The sequence below is a fragment of the Thamnophis elegans genome, chromosome 2 (genome assembly GCF_009769535.1).
Source record: "Thamnophis elegans isolate rThaEle1 chromosome 2, rThaEle1.pri, whole genome shotgun sequence".
Taxonomy (NCBI): domain Eukaryota; kingdom Metazoa; phylum Chordata; class Lepidosauria; order Squamata; family Colubridae; genus Thamnophis; species Thamnophis elegans.
The window spans coordinates 80,256,990-80,276,397 of record NC_045542.1 but is presented as its reverse complement, the minus strand read 5'-3'; the positions used below and the strand labels follow the sequence as shown (position 1 = coordinate 80,276,397).

The following is a 19,408-nucleotide window of genomic DNA, read 5'->3' as shown; positions in this document are numbered from 1 at the left end:
CCCATGGGCCGCAGGCCAGTACCGATACACAGCCTATTGGGAGCTCCATTTGCGCATGCACAGGATTAGGTTGTGAGCGCAAAACCATTTTCTCCACCCCCACCACCGCTGCTGGTCCACAGACCCAGAAAAGTTGGGGACTGCTTATCTAAGTAACATCTTCAGTGCTAGAAGATGCTTTTTGGCAACTAACACCCCCCCCAAACCGGTCTATTTCTCAAACAATTATATTACAATAAATCCAGCATTGTTTTGTCAAAACAAACTGGAGAAACTGTGTTAAAACCTCAGAATATCAAATGGATTATATGTTAAAAAAATAATAAAAACATCTCAAATAGAGCTTGATTCTTGCTAACTACGCAGGCATATTGGTGCAGTTTTCATGGCAACAGTTAGAAAATCATAGACCACTGCCTCTTTCGGGAATACTTTAGCCTCCAGTCCTGAGATTTCCTTGAGGTTTACATACTAATCAGATCAAACCTGCTTGGCTGGTAAGCCCAGAGAAGATTGGCCAGGTGCTGCTATCTGCTAAGGCAATCAATATATGCACACACAAACCGTTACGTACGTTGTCTACCATCTTCTTCTGAATAAGCTTCTTGACATCCTGAACTCTCTGGCCTTTGAATCCATCCACAAGCATTAACTGAAAAGAGTAGTCATTGCAGAGATTAGAATCAGCACTGGCTCATTTAGAATCTGGAGAAGCCAGAGTGGCCTCTCACCCTCTTCATTCTAAGAGATGTCCTACTGGGAATGTCGAGTTAAAACTGAATGGGAAGGAGTGCTCTGAGGCAACCGCTTTCTTGGGCAAAGCAGAATAGAAGGTGGGAGGGGAGCCCATTTTTGCTTCTTGCAAACCAGACAGAGATATATGTATGCTGCATAGGCTACAGTAAAGCATCCTGCTTAGTTTTTGTCTACGGGCAAGCAAGTAGATAAGTACCACAGGAACAACTTCTCATATTTGGAACTGCATCCCTCTCTTCTGCTAGTGCATAATTGATGGAATGTGTGCTCAGAGATAATAGGGACTTTGGAGAGATTTCATATTCTCCACACTTAAACTCCACACCTCCCAAGGCGGGAAGGGGACGGAGACTCCTAACATGTGAAAGGGAGATATGTAAGGCAGGCATGCAGAAAGAAAAGTCTTTTTTCATGTTCAGTTTAACTTACTCCTTCATAAAATCCTTTCAGGTATACTCTCTCTTTGGCTTCTGCAAGTTTCTCTCTGTCGTTCTGACTCTGGATCTTCAGCTCCTCACAGACCAGTGGAGCAGAAAGGTGGCCATACCCAGGGATCTCAATGATAGGTATCTGGGAATATAATGACAGCACTGTGAATCAGTAGTTTTCAATCATGCAAGCAATCAAGAATCTTATAGGAAATTCAAGCCGGACTCCTTTAGCCTTTGAAAATGGAACTGCTTTTTATGGTTGATCAACTAAACAAATTTTGTTTTCAGTCTAGTGGGCTAGAAGCATAAAACATAAAGGAAAAGAGGTGAAGCCTATCCTGTTAATTGTACTCAAGTGTAAGAATCTTTAACTTATAGTATGTGGATATATGTTCCACCAAACCTGGGTGTTTTGGTTGTTTCCTGAAAAAAGGATCAAAATATTAACAGAACTTACCAGTGTTATCAATATTCTATGTAGCAGCCATTAACCCAGTTTCAAAAATAGTATTTTGTGACCACTTTGCACAGCGCTTGGTAGCTTAAATATCTCACGCTCTACTAACTTGCATGCTATAATGGATCCAAGGCAATGACGGCAACAACAGCCTCTGCCTGTCCCCTTCTAATGGATAGTTTCAATTTGCGCAATTTGAGCATAAGAATGAGTTTCTTTGCAAAAGTGAGAAGAGTCTAGGGTCTTATCTGCTGTCAGTCTGCCATCACACAAAGATGTTTTATTGGAGCAGACATTTGACCTTTTGAATTGGTTTGCCTGCCGAATTAGATGTTAACTGAACAACTACTGTTACTTTACTTTTACTGATATCTCGCACCCATTTCTCAATGAGTGCCTGATCACCTCCTTAGCTATGTTCTTAACTAATATATTACTTATAATTTCAGCTGCATTTTATTCCTATTTATATGTAGTTATCCTGAACTTTTTGACAAACTAAAAGAGAGAGAAAGGTGCTTGTTTAATTAGCAAATGAATTTATTTTTCATTTCTTTCCATTTTCTATCTTGCACTGAATGTACTACCATTCGGCTTGTGCCTACAAAATTGGGTTCCCAGAAGGGGGCTAACTATAGTTAAGGGAATGATTGGTAAGTACAGATTTTCCAAATTAGCTCGATCTCCTCTACTCAACAACACCGATTAAATTACAATCTGACTAAAGTAGCTGGGATATTGTGCAAACCCAGCCTCCAAACTGAATGAGAGCAAAGAGAGATTTCCTAAGACATTGTGCAATGGAACATTTCTCTTTAAAATAATGAATGGAGCTGTCTTATTCCTTTGCCTTTGGGCAAGATCAGGCTGTCAGGATCTACAACAATTCTCAAATCTCTTTTGCCTTTGCTCATTTAATTGGAAAAGCAGCCCAGCATTTCAATAGGGCAGAAGCCCTCATGAACTGCTAAGCTCCTTGCAGTTATTCTTGTGCCACTACAAAGCTGTGCTCATGGGAATTTTCCACCCAGTAATCAAAGTGTTCAATGCTTACAATAATCTAGTACATTAAGTAAAGCACATGCCAAGTTAACAAGAAGCCTTTCCAAAATAAATACAAGCATCAGGGCTAAATTCAAGTCAATCCGTTTCTCAGGAATCTTGTTTCTCAGACCTCTGGAATTGTTTTCAAGAATGTACAAAAACAAGCATTGTTTGTTAACCCTGATTTTACTGAATACAAGTTGGAGAATAAATGGCATTTCCTCCTATCTCTTCTAGATATAAAAATCTTTCTTCTGTTTTGATAATGAGCCCCTTCAAAAAGACCAACTTAATGCAAGATTTAGCAGCTGAAATGTGTTAAGAAAACAGCAAGTAGATATCACATCAGTTTATTACATTCATTGGAAGATACTGTCTGCATTGTTTCACCAATATTTAGCAGACTTATAAATCTGATTGAAATAATTACTAGTATTTAGCAAAAACATCTATAGCATTCATTTCTTTCGGTACTTACAGGTTCAAAAGGCAGGACCATTTCATCCTTAATGCCGTACTTCCCTCGAAAAGCCTATAAAGAAAATCAGAAACAAAATACCACAGATCAGATCCGCAAAACCTAAACTGAAAAGATGTTTGTTTCTTCTGCACAAGCTGACTGGTTAACACCAGCCACCTGTACAAAAAAACTTTTACCAATTTATAAAATACTCAGATCAATTGGTAAACATATCTTTAATGCAAGCACTTGTACAAAAGGTGAGAACCATATTAAATGGGCACTTCCCAGCTCTCCTACAAAGTGATTTTTTCTAAACAAGAATGAAGAAACGTCCAATTCTTTTTAATATTATTAATAGATCTTTATTCCACCTTTTTATATTGTGGTCAACTCCAATTTGTTTAAAAATATCAGCCTGGGTCCTTATTTTATCGACCTCGGAAGGATGAAAGGCTGTCAACCTTGAGCCCCATCAGACTGTGGGCAGAATTTGCCTGCAATACTGCATTCTAACCACTGTGCCATCACAGCTCTTAATACATAGTTTTGTCTGCTCAGCACAAAGAATTTTATATAGATCCACATATGCCTATTAAAAATATACTATGTAAAAAGAGAAATGAACGCCAACAGCACCAGGTGCCAATACATTAAGAGATTCTCCATGATTCTTAAGATTCTCACCGGTTTCTTCTTTAAGTCTTTCAGGGCTGTGATGTCATCTGGAGCATCAGATGGTACACTTGTAACCACTCCAGTACCTTACAAGGAACCATCAAGAAACATAGATCAACACATTGTTAGGACAGAATTTGCACTAAATGTGAACTCAGCAGGGGATGGAATTGTACATTTTAACTTTGCCTTGTGGTTACGCAGATTCTCCTTAATCCTCATAGTGAGGATAAATCTGACAATGTAAAGGAACATTTTTATCCATAAATTTAGAGCCTTGGAAAAAAATGATAGTTTTAAATTATGTGGACTCCCCAGTGTATGTTTTATCCATCATTACAGCAATCCAGAATATCCACATGACTGTATTAATAGGACTGCCATGTGGAATCCTATAGACCCCTTTATGCACTTTTTTCATAAGTAATAGCTATATAAAGTCAATATTTTAGCAGTAACCAAATACATGCTCAACTAAAGAATCAAATGCAGTTACTATCAATTACAGGCAGCAGATTATAGATGGACTAATTCTTCATTACTAGCACAAGAAAGATCTTGTAAAAGACAACATGTGGATAAGCTTAAATCAAAGTAAAAGGAGAAGAAAATGGAGTCACTTTGATACAGTACTTTCATATGTTTGTAAAGAATCCCAAGATTTTAAAGGAGACAAAACGCAGTAGTTTAATTTATCTTCTTGTTTTGATGACTATACACAAGAGCTATATCTTCTTATGGAATCCATACAAAAGATTATTTTGCTTCAAAGAGCAGAAACAAGACACTGCCGAAAAGTTTACATTGTGCAGATATTGGTTTCTGGACCAATATCTCCAGTAATCAATAGAAAGATAAAAACCTTTCTCCTGTAAAAAAATGAGTGCTAAAATGCCATAGTTTTTACCTTTATCTTCCTTAATAGTCAACATTGGAAGAGCATAGATGACTTTATAGGATGTCAGAGGAGCAGAAAGTGCAGCACCAAGGATCTCCTACAGAGAAAGAGAATTATGTTAAAAGTAAGGGAACTATGTGTCCCTGTTCGACATATGCAAAATAATTCAAAACTGACGAACTTTCAAACTTGGGAATGCTGCTTTAAATTTGAAATCATGGTTCTGTGTTCAAAATAGATCGTTCTGAGTCATTTGACCTTATTTCAAACTCAGAGTTCTGGAATAGCTGTAGACCAGGGGTATCAAACTCGATTTCATTGAGGGCCACATCAGGATTGTGTCTGACTTTGAGGTGAGGGGCATGGCCAGGATGGGCATGACTGGGGGGTGTGGCCAGCTCGACATCACTCGTTGAGGCCCCGTTTTTGGGCCAACAGCCTCCTGCAGCCCTCTGCCAGCAAAACGGAAAGCAAGCTCCATTTTCGCTGGCAGAGAACTGCAGAAGGCCATCACGGCCGAAAACAGCCTGGGAGGGCCGTGTGCAGTCCTCCCGAACTCTGTTTTCGCTGTCAGAGGTACTGCAGGCTGGTCCTTCGCTATTTCCAGCATCCCTATGGTCATGTGATCCAAGTTCGGATACTTGGCAACTGACTTGATATTTATGATGGCTACAGTATTCTGACTAGCAAAGTCAATGGGGAAGCCAGATTCTCTTAACAACTGTGTTACTAACTTAACAACTGTTGTGATTCAATTAACAACTGTTCAGTGAACCAAAAATTTGGGCTCAGTTGTCCATTAGTCAAGGACTACCTGTATTGTAAATTAAAGCAAATCTAAAGTCCTCAGAATCTGCTTCATTTTTTGTTAGAAGATCCTTATTAGAAGTAACGTTCACAAGATACTCACTTCTCCCATCAATTCTTTCACGACAGGTACTACCCCATTGGTTTTTGTGAAGCCTTGGTAGGACATATTCCTGGCTGCCCTCTGTGTGCAAATAAAAATATCCCCATTCCGAGTCTCAAACCCAATGTACTTCATATCAGGCCGAACCCAACAATTAGTCTGCCCAAACATGGTTTCTGGTCTCAAAGTAGCAGCTACCAAGAAGATATTCTTTCCTCTAAGGCCACTGTAAAAGAAAGAAAGGGCAGTTTAGAAAAATATATTTAAACAAAAGTTCACTTAAAAGATAAAAACAAATAGTATTTTCTAAAATCTATGCCAACATACTTTGTTAGGGTGTTTTCTTAGCGTGTTCATCCCAAAGTGCATTGCTAAATGTTTATGAAGATTCTCAGTCATCTAGGATATGGTTGTCCCAAAGGTGCTTTTTTTCAAGAGGCAACTGGACTTTCTGGTTTTCTTTGAAGATGTTTCACTTCTCATCCAAGAAGCTTCTTCAGCTTCAGAGCTGAAGAAACTTCTCTGATGAGAAGTGAAACATCTTCAAAGAAAAACTAGAAAGTACAGTTGGCTCTAGAAACATCATCTTTGGGACATACATCTTATCAGTAAGCTGTCCCTTCTAAGTTGACAATGAAACCTATTCACTATGGGGACTCTCCTCTTCTTTTTCCAATCTTCGCACAAGGACAATTTAAAAAGACAGCACATCTATGACTTATAAACGTGACTGTTTATTGTGTTCATTTTGTAAGGAATAAACACAGGGAAATCACTATATCAATAAATTCAAAATCCAAAAAAAGTGATAAAAATGTTCTTCCAAATTCATCTGGTATTTTTCCATTTTTAGATATAATCTAAATTACCATCTTCTCTAAAGGAAGCCACATGCACAGATCCAAGAATAACCAAATATTGATCCATATTATCAATACAACCTGATGCATTTCTTAAGGCTATTCAGTTCAGTGGAACCGATTTCCAAGTGCCTTTAATTGTAGATCAATAGATCTTTTCAATTTTTCCAATGTTGAATGCCACAAATAAGACTCAGGAAGTCAAAACCTATTCCTCTCTCAATAACTTAGATCCAGTGGTATCCTGTCCTCTATGTGAAAATTTCTACTTAACTGATCAATCTACATGACATACATTAGTCTAATCTTAATCTACTTCATCAGCAACCAAAAAGCCACACATATCTGAACACACTTCTAAAACCTTTAATATGTGTTTTCAATAAACTTTTAGCTTTTTCTTTTTTTCTACTAACATCAGTATAAGTAATTATGCCGAGGCCTACCTTAATTTCAGAGGGTAAGGCTCTATCACCTTCATTTTGATTAGTGTGTATTCTTGAGGTCCCACACCCTAAGAGACAATATATAAACAATTGTGTCACTTTCATTTGTAATCTCTTAGAACTATTCAGTCAAACCAGTCTTTATACATTAGACCCGGCCTGCCAAACTCCCAGCTCACGGACCAGATGTTTCACATGCTGACCACGCTGATGTCCAGTTTAGTGACTGGGGGGGGGGAGTCCCAATATGTTACATAATGGCGCCATGATGATGTGAGTTTGACACCCCTGTATTAGACTACAACAAAATCATTAGGGCAGGGGTGCCAAACTTGTGCCGTTACAGACTTGTCACATGACGTATCACGTTTTTCCTCTTCACTAAACCACACATGGGCGTGGGCAGACATGGGCTTCACAATGCTGCATTAGAGTGATTTGTGTATTAATCAGATCTTTGTTTTTATTGTTACTGTGAGCTGACTAGGATCATTATATGATATAGGTGGCCTTATAACGTCTGTAAACAAATAAATACATTACTTTGGATTGGAAGAGAAAAGTGTGTTTCAGAGTTGGGATGGTAGCAGTGAGAGGAAGTAACTCAGGTAATACCTGTTAGCAACTCCTTAAAGCATCTGCATCTTTTCCCAGAATCACAAGACCGGTTTAAACAGTTGCAGACAGATGCTATATACATTTCAAGGCATCTTATTTTTCATTAATGTGAAGCATTACATAATCCTGGTATTAATAACAAGGAAAGAATTATGCCGCACGCTCCCAATTAGAAAAATGCAAGAAATTGGTGATTCTATGGAAATCTAGTATAAACAAGCTGCTGGTGACACAGAGGCTAGTGTCCAAGCAGCTTTTCCAGAAGCTTGAGTGCCTAGGTGACTTTCCATTTTTTCTTCTCTGAAAGTTGACTCAAAGTTCCAATTTACAAATAACTTTTAAATTATCTTTCCTAATTCTGCTATTTGCATCCCAATACTAAAAAAAAGTTATTGAATCAAACTCAACTCTCCTTACATCCCTGTTTCCTTGAACATAAGACCTCATCGGATAATAAGCCCAATTGGGCTTTTGAGTGCATGCCCTAAAATAAGCCCTCCCCCAAAAAATAAGTCCTTCCTGAAAATACTGCAACCCAGCAGCAGCCATGAGGTAACCACATTCGCTGCCTCAAGCACCTCAAATAATAAGACCTCCCTGAAAATAAGGCCAAGTGCTTATTTCGGGGGTCAAAAGAAAATAAGACTCTGTCTTATTTTCAGGTAAACATGGAATTATACTTCATCTTCTTGGCAATGATATATAAGAAGCTGCCATTGGTTTAATCTGGAGTACTTTTCAATTTGGGACTCCTGGTACTTGAGATTCTAGCAAATACTAACCAAGTTGGACACGCCTTGGCTCTTTTTTTAAGATACTAAGATTGGGTAATCCACTGCTACTACTACTATTGATAATGATTTCTAAGTTCTATCTAATTTCCTTTAGTTTTCTGTTTAGGTGTTTCAGTCAATTAGATGACTGAATAAGCTTAACCCTTTAAGAAAGAAAAGGCTTCCCGTAAAAAATCAGGAGACAGTAGTGAAAATGGGCAGGGTGGCCATTTTTCCTGATCCTCCTCTTCTCACCTACCCTCTGGCTTTAATCTCCAAAGTCTCAACTCATTAACACATAGTCCTATTTTTTAAAAATCCTTCATTACCTCCCCTGTTTGTCTATCATGATCCATGCAGGGTTGACCATCTTTTGGTGAATAAATAGTATACCTACAAGGCAAAGTAAGTCATTGTTAAAATGTGGGTACATACTAGATATTGAACAGGGAGTATTTTGCATTTGGTTAGTGTAATTGAACATCCATGCCAGATAGTCTCCTATTATGCAGACTAATTCCAAAGAAAATTATGCAGGAGCATCATTTTCTTTGCTTTAATTTCACTTTTTCCAGAGAAGCCATAAGATGGGACCACTATAAGTAATAATGCTGTACTGAATTGGGCACTTATGCCAAGTAACTTTAGCAGCCATACATAAAATGGAACTGCTACATTCAGAACCATTTCAATATTCTTTGAAATGTGTGGATCAGAATATAATAAACCAGGAAAGAAAGTTGGAAAGTTATTGGTTCACTGCATAAAAGAAACAAAATATTTTATATCTGGAATTCAGGCTAACAAAAATTATTTATATACGGAGACATAATCTATTGATCTACCTTACTCAGCTGTGTCTAGTGAAGTTAGCTGTGACTCAACCACAAATCATTAATTGTATAGAAATATTGAAGTGGGAGATTTTAAAAAGCTGCCATAACCAATATTGTTTACAAGAAACTCCAAGGACAACTTAGGCCATGAAATAGGAAAAACTGTGGACCTAGTAGAATTCCATCTGAATGGTACACAACCACAGAATATTTACGGACAAGTATAATCTTAGACATTTGCAATAAATCATTTAAGCTATTACTATATTCAATTATAGTAATAAAAAACTGATATTTATGTAAAAAAGTTTTTACCATTATGTATTCTTTTTTTAAAATTACATAAGCTTAACTAAAGAAATCAAACAATAAAGATAAAAAAGGAATTTCAAAATTAAGTATAATAAAAACATTTCAAAAAGGATCTTTCAATAACATATTCTTCCCTTCCCATCCATTTCATTTTCACAAACCGTTAACTGCTCTTATATAACTATGCACTTATTTACTGAGACATAAGTATTTTCAATTTAATTGCATTATTTTGACCACTGTGCTTGTTTTTTTCTTCCTTTGATTTAATTAAAACTTAGAGAATATGACAGTTAGAACAATTAATCAGTGGAACAGCTTGCCTCCAGAAGTTGTGAATGCCCCAACACTGGAAGTCTTTAAGATGTTGGATAGCCATTTGTCTGAAACGGTATAGGGTTTCCTGTCTAGGCAGGGGGTTGGACTAGAAGACCTCCAAGATCCCTTCCAACTCTTGTATTGTATTGTATATTAGGTGTTAATGTTCTGCAATATGTCAAAGATCTCTCACCAAACAAAATCATAAATATGGGATGGATGGTTCAGAAAACCCATAAGCAAATCACCTTCACTACTGTATTTTTGACATAGTTCAAGCAACTAAGCAACAGGAAACTGTGTTTAATGTTTTATAAATGGACACATCAAGAAAGCATTTACCGTTTTCCAAATTTGATTTTCTTTCTTTCTCTGAGAGTTAGAAATTGCCATCGTACGAAAGCATCATAATAGGGGTTGACATCGGTAGTAATAAAGGAACGTCTCCAATCTACCTGGAAAATCATGAAATAAAGGCCATTCATAGGGTGGAATCCAATGATATTAATGGAGAAAGGAGAAATTTAGTTTTGAATTTCACAAATAGCAATCACTATTCCCATGGCAAACTGCTTTTAGAATTTCTAAATATTGAAATTAGAATGTAATACGATGCGGTTATCTATCCTTAGCAAAAGCAATCTTTACATACTATTTCAATTCTTCAGATTGTTTGTCCTCCGTAAGAATATCAAATCTCAAGCCTAACATTTACAATAGAAATATGAATAACTTTGGACAGTTTTCTAATAGATACTTCTCATAGTCGGTGTGCAAACCAAGGCCTACATATCAATAAAAAATAGAAAAGCATAAAAAATGAAATACTTTTGATCAACAACATAAGAAATATGTAATACCTTTAGTCCCATGCGTTTTAAATCTTGAAGAGCCAGAGGTGGGAAATAGCCAAGCCAATGTTCAGCCTCTGAAAATTTTATTATTTCTTCATCAGAGAGGCCTAAAGATTTCATGATGCCCCACTGGTATTTTGAGGAGCCAGTCTTAGCAGCAGCTTTACTCTTTAAACAACAGGGGAAATGTATATACTCACAGTTAAATGCAATATTTTCATTATGTGCATTAAAAAATCATTAAAGTTATAGAAGGACAGAAAAGTTCGTTAAATATTTCACATTAGATGAGAATTCCTACAAATTTACAGTTGTATTGCAAGATGTAAATAATCTTCTAAAAGGAACCATAAATTATTCATACTGCAAATCAAAGCTGGTTACCAGTAGCTTTATGAATAATTTCAAAAGATTCATGAAGGCAAGCAAGTCAGGCTTTTATCACTGCAAAGGGAGGAAGAGAGAGTGAATGATATGGAACTGGACGGCAGGAATAGAGAAAAGGGAGAGAAAAAAGAAGACACAGAAAAAACAAAACAATAAGTGATGGTGTGCCAAGTTAGATACAGTCCTTGAGTATAAAGGAAGGAGGAAAACTACTACAGCCTTGCTTGAGTACCTTTTTGCCCTTAGCTTTATCTTTAATGACCACTTCTTGCTTTGATTCCTCTTCCTCCTCCTCCTCTTCTTCATCTGGAAATTCTGGTGGACAGCCATACAGCTCCATTTCTCGTTTCAGCTTATCAGCACATGCCTAAGAGAAAATACACTAGAGTTCTGTAAACTGTTAGGGCACATGAATGTAAGATCTGGATGGTGCCACATACATTTATATTTTTATGGTTGGTCACATATTCAGCCAGCTGTTTCGACTGGTTACTATTATTTCTAAACCTAGTTTGTTATTGCTCCTCTGTGGCAACAGTTAAAATTGATAAGGCTATATTTTTTACTCTGGCCCATGCAAAGGATGATTGATTCATCCTCTGACCCTACCAAATTCTTTAAAATGTTATGCATTACTTTTCCAAAGAGAGTAAATGGATGTTTCCACTCCACGTGTGCAAACAGAAAAGCTGTTTTGAAAAATCAAGTGGATTCTTCTATGGGAAGAACACATATTTTCTTTAATCTTATCTTTTTTCTCGGACTGTAACTCCTGGAACTTTCTGGAAGCTTGTTCATTGCTACCCATGTTTTACCAACGGTTTTTATAATTGAGAAGCCTTTAAAAAACAAAATTCAATCTTAGAAACAGGTTGTTCCCATAGTCCCACTGAATGTACTAAATCCACTGAATATACTTAAAAGTACCAATAAAAGAGAACTGTGAACTGTGGAGTCCTTGGTGCTCTCTGAACTTGGGATTTTTCATTACCTAACTAGGTAACATCATCATTGCTAGAAGCACTGTGCAACCCCACTCCCTTCTACAACAGATGACATTACTTAGTTGGGTAATAAATTGTCTGCAAGAAAACGTACAAGCTCAGAGAGCACCAAGGACTCCACATTTAAATGTAATTTTTGAATCTGGGCTGGTCATTTTAAGCATATAACTTTTAATACCAAAGAAAGCAAATTTTACCATAGATGTGAGCAATTTTGAAATCAGCCACATGATCAAGGATTATTAGGACCATAAAAAACTTTAGATTTAATCCTAAAAAGGGTATGGCAGTTTCAACTGTATCTGTGTGATCCTACAAACAGAAGTGATTGTTTTAACAAATCTTTGCTCCATAACATCTTTTGTGAATTGAATCTAATGTATTACAATGCCCCAGAATCACCTATATCCTAAGATGGGCAATTCCAGTATACTAACCAAATGTGTACATGAGATACCTGCTACATTAAAATAAATAGATTAAAAATAATGTATTTTTTTTTATTCAGAAACGGAATGCATTTTTGTCCATACAATTAAGTGATTTTACCTTAATGGGCATGCCAGTACAATGAAGTCCAAAAGGAAATAGGCATTTCTTTCCTTTCAGTTTCTGGTAACCAACTGCAAACTGTAAGACACATAAAAACGAGATCAAGCATTAATGTCTGAGAATAGGAAAAAGAGGGGAAGATAAAACACAAATGGTTAAACTAGAAATTATTGATTAAAATGCCTCAGCAATTTATTTCCCTTAGGAAAAATTCAAGCAAGATACAGAATTTGAAAGAAAATAAGCCATTTATTTCAATGTCTTTTAAAAATAGAAATTAGAAGCAGTTGAAATCCGATGGCTGCTTATGGTACAACAGCCAAATTAACATAATTTTCATTGCATTCAATGGGACAGTTTTAGGTAAACCTATATGTGATTCTAAGATGATAATTTCTCTTCTCTCAGAGGTTGTAGACATGAAACAATACATTCTTAAAGTCAGTACGAAAATTATTGTTAGGGTTGTAATACTATTAAAGTAGCATGCATTAATATAACAAAGATAATATTACATATAATAAATGTTTCAGCAATATGAAATTCCATGGTCAATGAGCTGAAGAGTTTGCTCTAAATGAAAACTTTCTGGATTGAAACAAAGAGAATAAGATCTATTATTTCAAGACCATTTAGTTATTTTTATATGTCTGAATTTTCTTTTAATCTATTTCTCTTTTATGTTTTTTTACCTGTGATGAGCCACTCAGAGTTACCTACATGACTACACAAATAAATAAACATTAAATGTGTCATTAGAAAAATAGCAGATTTATACATTCTATTTTCTATTTCTATTTCTTTAGAAGTGCTTCACAAAAGCACTAATAAAAATTCTTACCTCACATTTTGATAAAGAAAATGTGTGTCCTAGGTGAAGCCGGCCATTCATGTATGGATAAGGAAAAGTAGCAAAATATTTCCCATTGCTGAATGGAGATTCAAAACATAATTTTTAAAATTAATTTTAATTAATTTTCAGAAATTCAGCTTAAACACAGCTAAGGTTATGGTCCTATAAATATTTCTTGACTTGTCACTGCAATATAGTATGCAATATAATAATTCAATAACAGGAACTTTGAGGGCCACATTTGAAACAAATGAAGTGACCTTGTTTAAAAATTAAAATGTTACAGAAGTGTTAATTGAATGATACCTACTTAAAAAGACTTAAGCTATCTAAACCTGGGTTTTAAATGATTAAGTTTGTATATCATTAAATACAGTGGAAGATATTCCATAACGTCTGAACAACAGACAAATTCACACAATAGAATAATTTCCTTGCTCATAATTACAACATACCTCTGAAAGCTTCACAAAAAGTTAGGAAAGACTACTGGAAATTTTGGTCCGAATGAAGGAGAAATAATTGAAAAAGAAATTCTGCATACACACACACACACACACAACACACACACACACACACACACGGGGTGCAATGGCTCAGAGGTTAAAGACACTGAGCTTATCAGATGGCAGGTAGGTTCAAGACCCAAGTACTGTGCAAAGGGGTCAATTCCATTATTTGCCCAAGCTCCTCCTCACCTAGCAGTTCAAAAGCTTGCAACTAAGAATAGATGAATAGATACCACTTCAGTGGGAAGGTAATAGTGTACCCCTCAGCATATAGTCATGCTGGCCACAGATGCATCCTCCAACAACTGTGGCTACCTGTCTAACAAATGGGGATGAGCACTGACCTCTACAGCAGACATAATTAGACTTACCTTTACTATGTATATATGTGTCTGTGTATACGTATTGTATACATACATACATACATACACATACATGCATGTACTGTATATAGTATGTATCCTACAACTCTCCAAATTTGAGAAATGTATAGTTGCACGCAAAGGAACTTCATTCTGCTAGAACATTCCAATCAGATATAATCTCATTTTCCCCTCTGTTCGTTTTTGCTCCAACCAAAGAGAGAAAAAAAACTAATAATTAAATGGTACCCACAAGCAATTATAAAACTATGTAGTAGATGCCATGCTTAATTTGATTTTCATTCAGAATTTCTCAATCCAAGTCCTTTTAAATGCACTCAGCTAGATGGCAGCACTTACCTAGCCTGTTCAGCTGGATTGAAAATACTAGAAATCCCAGAACGTAGGTCAAACCAGAAATTAATTGAGGCAGCAGTAGCAAACCACTTCCGTACCATTATCAAGAAAACTACATGGATATTGCCATGTCGTCAGCTACATTTGGACCTGATTCACAAGAAGGTGTCACTGCTCTTAACTTTTATGGGCAGCATAATGAAAACAAACATTAAGATAATTATACCCTATAATATTATATTATATCATATACATTTGGTATGTGCCATTTCTGATTCAGCTGTTCAGAAAAGAAATCTACAGGTCTATCTCTGTTGAGATACCAACCTTCCTACTGTTCTAGCAAGTTGTTATGTATTTGTCATCTATTTCTTTAAATTCTTCTTAACGAAAGGTCAGGAATAATAAATCAAGTTGGAGATTTCAGAAATGTAGATGCACATTTGAAACCTATATGCCAGAATATCAATTCTTAGTACAAGTAGTCCTCAATGTACGACCACAATTGTGCCCAAAAATTTCTGTTCCTAAGCGAGACAGGTGAGTTTGCCCTCATTTTATTATTTTTCTTGTTGGACACTGCAATGGTAGTAAGTGTGAAAAATGGTTATGAATCACTTTTTTTCAGTCCTGGGGAACATCAAACAGTCACTAAACGAATGGTTGTAAATACAGGACTACTTGTATTTCAGTTTCATTAGACAAAATGACAGATATTAGCCAACTCTGAATTTGATGTTTCCAATGAGACACATATTTCAGTCGTATATGGAATGTCATTTTCGGATTTCCTAGCGCCTAATCTGGCCTTACATCTCACATGGATTTCATCTTTCTGAAGGAATACTTTTAAGGAAGTGTTATATTGCATTCACCCTTTAGGCAGGAAAACTTCTATATTAGTTCCCATATTGTATCTGGAAAACATCTTATTAGAGACAGATTCTGTATGACTCATTATACTATCCATAAGCTGCTACTACTCAAAAAATTAAATTTAAATGTTGTTTAATACTAATTTTCTACTATTAAATGCATAGCTGATTTTTTTTTAAATCCCATTAGATTTAAAATTTACACACTCAAATATTGAAATTCTCAGCCACATGTGAAATGAGTATTCTCACCTTTGTGACTTGCTACATCTGTGCATTAACTTCAAATGCTCTTTCATTGTGCCATTTCTGTTGGATTTCCTCTTCTATTTTTTTCAAGAAGTCGACTTTAGCTGTCCCTTTCCGTTCCTTAAAGAACAAATAATCCCTAATTAGTGTGATTAGCTTAAATAATAAATTTATGTTAGTATAGTATGTTGTATCATTATTGTTTACAATCAGCACATCAGTTGGAAATTTACATGACAACTCCAATGACACCTAAAATGCACTGTGACTTATCAAATCATATTTACTTCTCCCTTTTGGTTAAACAGCAGCTTACAATCAAAGCAAAACAGCTAACCAACCCACAAAGCAAGTAAACAAATCAAAACTTATCTAAAAACTATTATTTTCATTAATCAGGAATCACACTTAGGATAAAGCGATCAATGTCTCACTCTGAAATTTACTATAATATTTTCATTATATGTAAAACATCTTACTGGTTTGTGCTAACAACAACATAATCTATACTCTTAAAAGTCATAAGAACTTTTCTAACTTTTCTTTTTAAAAACAGAAACCTAATAAATTTCATAGAAGACAGATCTCCCCAAAAAAATGAACTCTTCCCCACCCCACCTCTGAAAAGGGGTCCTGTCCTCACTTGACTGTACCATTGTAAATTGGATATGATTTCCTAGATACTTGTGCAAAAGACCTTTCTTTGTTAAAGTCTGCAAATGAGATATTAACCAAAAAGTCATCCAGTTAATCCAAACAAACCCAAGCAAATAATAATTCAATTTTCAATTCAATTTATTAGATTTATAGGCCGCCCAATCCCGGAGGACAAATCATCTGGTATCGTACAACAAGCAACAGGAAATATTTGAAAAGAAGCCTCCATGTATTCTTTTATCTTTGTTCGCAATATGCCTCCAGCACAGGATAACCTAGCCATAACCTAGTCATAAAAGCATTCAATTCCCTTAATCCCCAGTCAGCATGTTCCATATGGGAATTCAAATACAAGGTGGCAACGAGAATGCTTCATTAGATCAACTTTCCCCAACCAGATGTCTTGCAAAAAATGCAAGGGTTTCGGACAATTCTCAGGAAGAACTATTTTATGCTACCCGTCGTAAATAGCATTACAACTCTGCTTATTTAGTATCCGTTTATAAACCATGTGGAATTTAACCCGGAGTATTCCAACCAGCCTCCTTGTAAGTGAAGTGATGCGTCCCAGCTCTGGGTATATCTCAATAAATGACAGCATAAGAAGGAAGTGGGGGAGGCCTCTTCGCCCCTTTTCTGCTTTTTCCGTCATCCTCCGATCCATACTCGTGGCCCAATTGCTAGCTAAGCCCCTAAAATCAATCCAGGCGAGCTGTCACCCGATATTCACCGTCATCGCTTCTCGAGAGTCTGAAAGACTTCCACCTGCAAGCTTACGCCCCCTACTCCACGCCGCCGGTTCTCCCCACAATGCATTTAAACTAAAGGTGGATCCGGTTCCTTCGCAAAGACTTTTGGGATGTTGAGTTTGCGCAGCGCTAACACAGTGTAAGGTACCCGCCAGCTGAACTACAATTCGCTACAAACCAAACGTTACTTTACAGTGCTTGTCGCGTGGGATCTCCCCCCCCCCAAACCGCGAGGTCTGGAATTGAATACTACGTTTCCCATAATGCACCGAGAGGTTGAAACCTATCGATGCTCACCGATAGGAGTAATCCAATCTTACGTTTCAGTCTTTCTGATATTTGTGTTTATGTATATTTGATGTCATAAGCGGAAGAAATAGAGGTGAAAAAACTTTTCAGAAGCTGTTGCAAAATTGCAAATGTAATCAGTGTTGATTGTGTTTCCATTCTTTTAATTGTTTTTAAATACTTTTCTTCCTACAGAAAAAAAATGTCTTCTAGTAAAGTAAATATAACTAATTATAATTTTGATATTCAAGTTGGTTGGATTATATGATCACTATCATTTAGGAGTTGATTCTAAAATGCATGCCAAAGGAATGCATTTTGCAGGAGCAAAAATAAGCCACATAGTCCTTTGTGAGGCTCACTATCCTATTTTTTTTTCTGAAAGTTTCCAAAGTATGCATAAGTTGTGATATATCCAAGAAGTTTTTCGGTGCCACTTGATGTTCAATTTGATGTCATATTGCAATGTTTCTCAAAGTGAAAAAGCATTCCAAGAGATAAAGGGTTTTATTAAGCCATCTCTTGTTAAAAGTATGCAAGCTTTCAAAATTGCCAGTGAGGCAGAGCATATTTTTACTAAGTAACATATCCTTTTTTCATATGAAAAAATCATACAGTATTGATGAGAAAAAATTAACATGAGGATAAAAATAGGTATTTCTAGAAAAATGGACTGTTATACAACATTGATGTTTTTTCAGAGTTTTATTTAAAATAGTTTTCTTAGAAACCTTGCACATACACACACACAAAAGAAATAGAAGATGGTATTTTGTATTTATACTTATATGCAGTTAAAAATTCAAAATTATTAGGAAATAAACCCCATTGAAATCTCTATTACTACATAAGCAATATTACTTTTGCTATACTATACTGCACATACATAACAATATGCACGGAATCAAAGCACTAACAAAATTAGACTTATCTTGTGCAGTAATGATGCAGCAATAGCATTCAAAAATATGACAGGAAGTGCCTTTTTAGTTTCTAAATCCAGAGAACCTATCAATGATAGGCATTTGGGAAACTAAAATAGTTCACAGATTCATTTGTCTTATTCATCGCAAGTATTAGCCCTGAAAATTCCTTCAGTGAAAATTACTTCCAAAGATGTCTGTGATACGTCTGTCTTTAGTTTACTGTTTAGTGTTTACTGAAATTACTGTACTTACATTATTTGGCTACATTCATAAATTCACTATCTTACAATAAACTAATGATGAATATAAATCCTACTTTTGAGTAGACAATTCCAAGCCTACAGAATTACCCTCCCACAAATTTCAAATGAATATACTATATAATAAGGAGCACTATCTAATTTTAAATAATATGAAATAGTCAAATAATGATCGGGTAAGGAAAGGTACACAAAGGCTCTAGTAACAACAGCTCTTTATTACAAGTCAGGTAAGCATCCGGCTGAAGGGTCTGGCAGCATCCCCTTTTAAAGGGATCTGTCAGATCTTTTGACCAATGGGATTAAACCTCTGTTCCCGCCGGAGCAGAGGACCTTGGTGGAAACCTCTGGGGGGGGGATATCTAACAATAAGATGCCTGGAAATTTTAATATATGCTCCAAGAGTGTTCTGTTTACAGAAGAGATGGTTGATATATTCATTTAAATTCCTTTAGATCCATAGCAGAAATTTAAAACACAAGGAAACTTTTGAACAATGTTAGAAATAAAGAATATTTTGTAGTTTTGTTCTTTAGCTTCATGAAACAATAAATATTCTTACTGAAAATATGCTTTAATATTTTGCGGTATAACTTGCTAAATGAGCACCTAAAAATAAAATGTACTTATATTACTATTTTTGCTGCATCACCTGATTTTCCAACTCTAATTTCAAGATTCTGTATCATCTGATTTCTGTCAATTTGGCTATCTTGATAAATGAATGAA

At 35.9% G+C, this 19,408-nt stretch overlaps 1 protein-coding gene across 1 annotated transcript in view; it reads right to left on the bottom strand.

Moving 5' to 3' along the window:
- LARS1 (leucyl-tRNA synthetase 1) overlaps positions 1–13,542 on the bottom strand; it is a 47,242-nt gene extending 33,700 nt beyond the window's left edge. Inside the window, 13 exon segments of the mRNA XM_032210072.1 lie at positions 575–652; positions 1,186–1,326; positions 3,167–3,220; positions 3,836–3,912; positions 4,734–4,821; positions 5,635–5,860; positions 6,941–7,008; positions 8,661–8,724; positions 10,140–10,252; positions 10,658–10,819; positions 11,271–11,405; positions 12,592–12,672; positions 13,436–13,542. Of these exon segments, the coding sequence (XP_032065963.1) occupies positions 575–652; positions 1,186–1,326; positions 3,167–3,220; positions 3,836–3,912; positions 4,734–4,821; positions 5,635–5,860; positions 6,941–7,008; positions 8,661–8,724; positions 10,140–10,252; positions 10,658–10,819; positions 11,271–11,405; positions 12,592–12,672; positions 13,436–13,486 (1,338 nt within the window). The 5' untranslated portion in view covers positions 13,487–13,542.
- Positions 13,543–19,408: the final 5,866 nt, after the last annotated feature.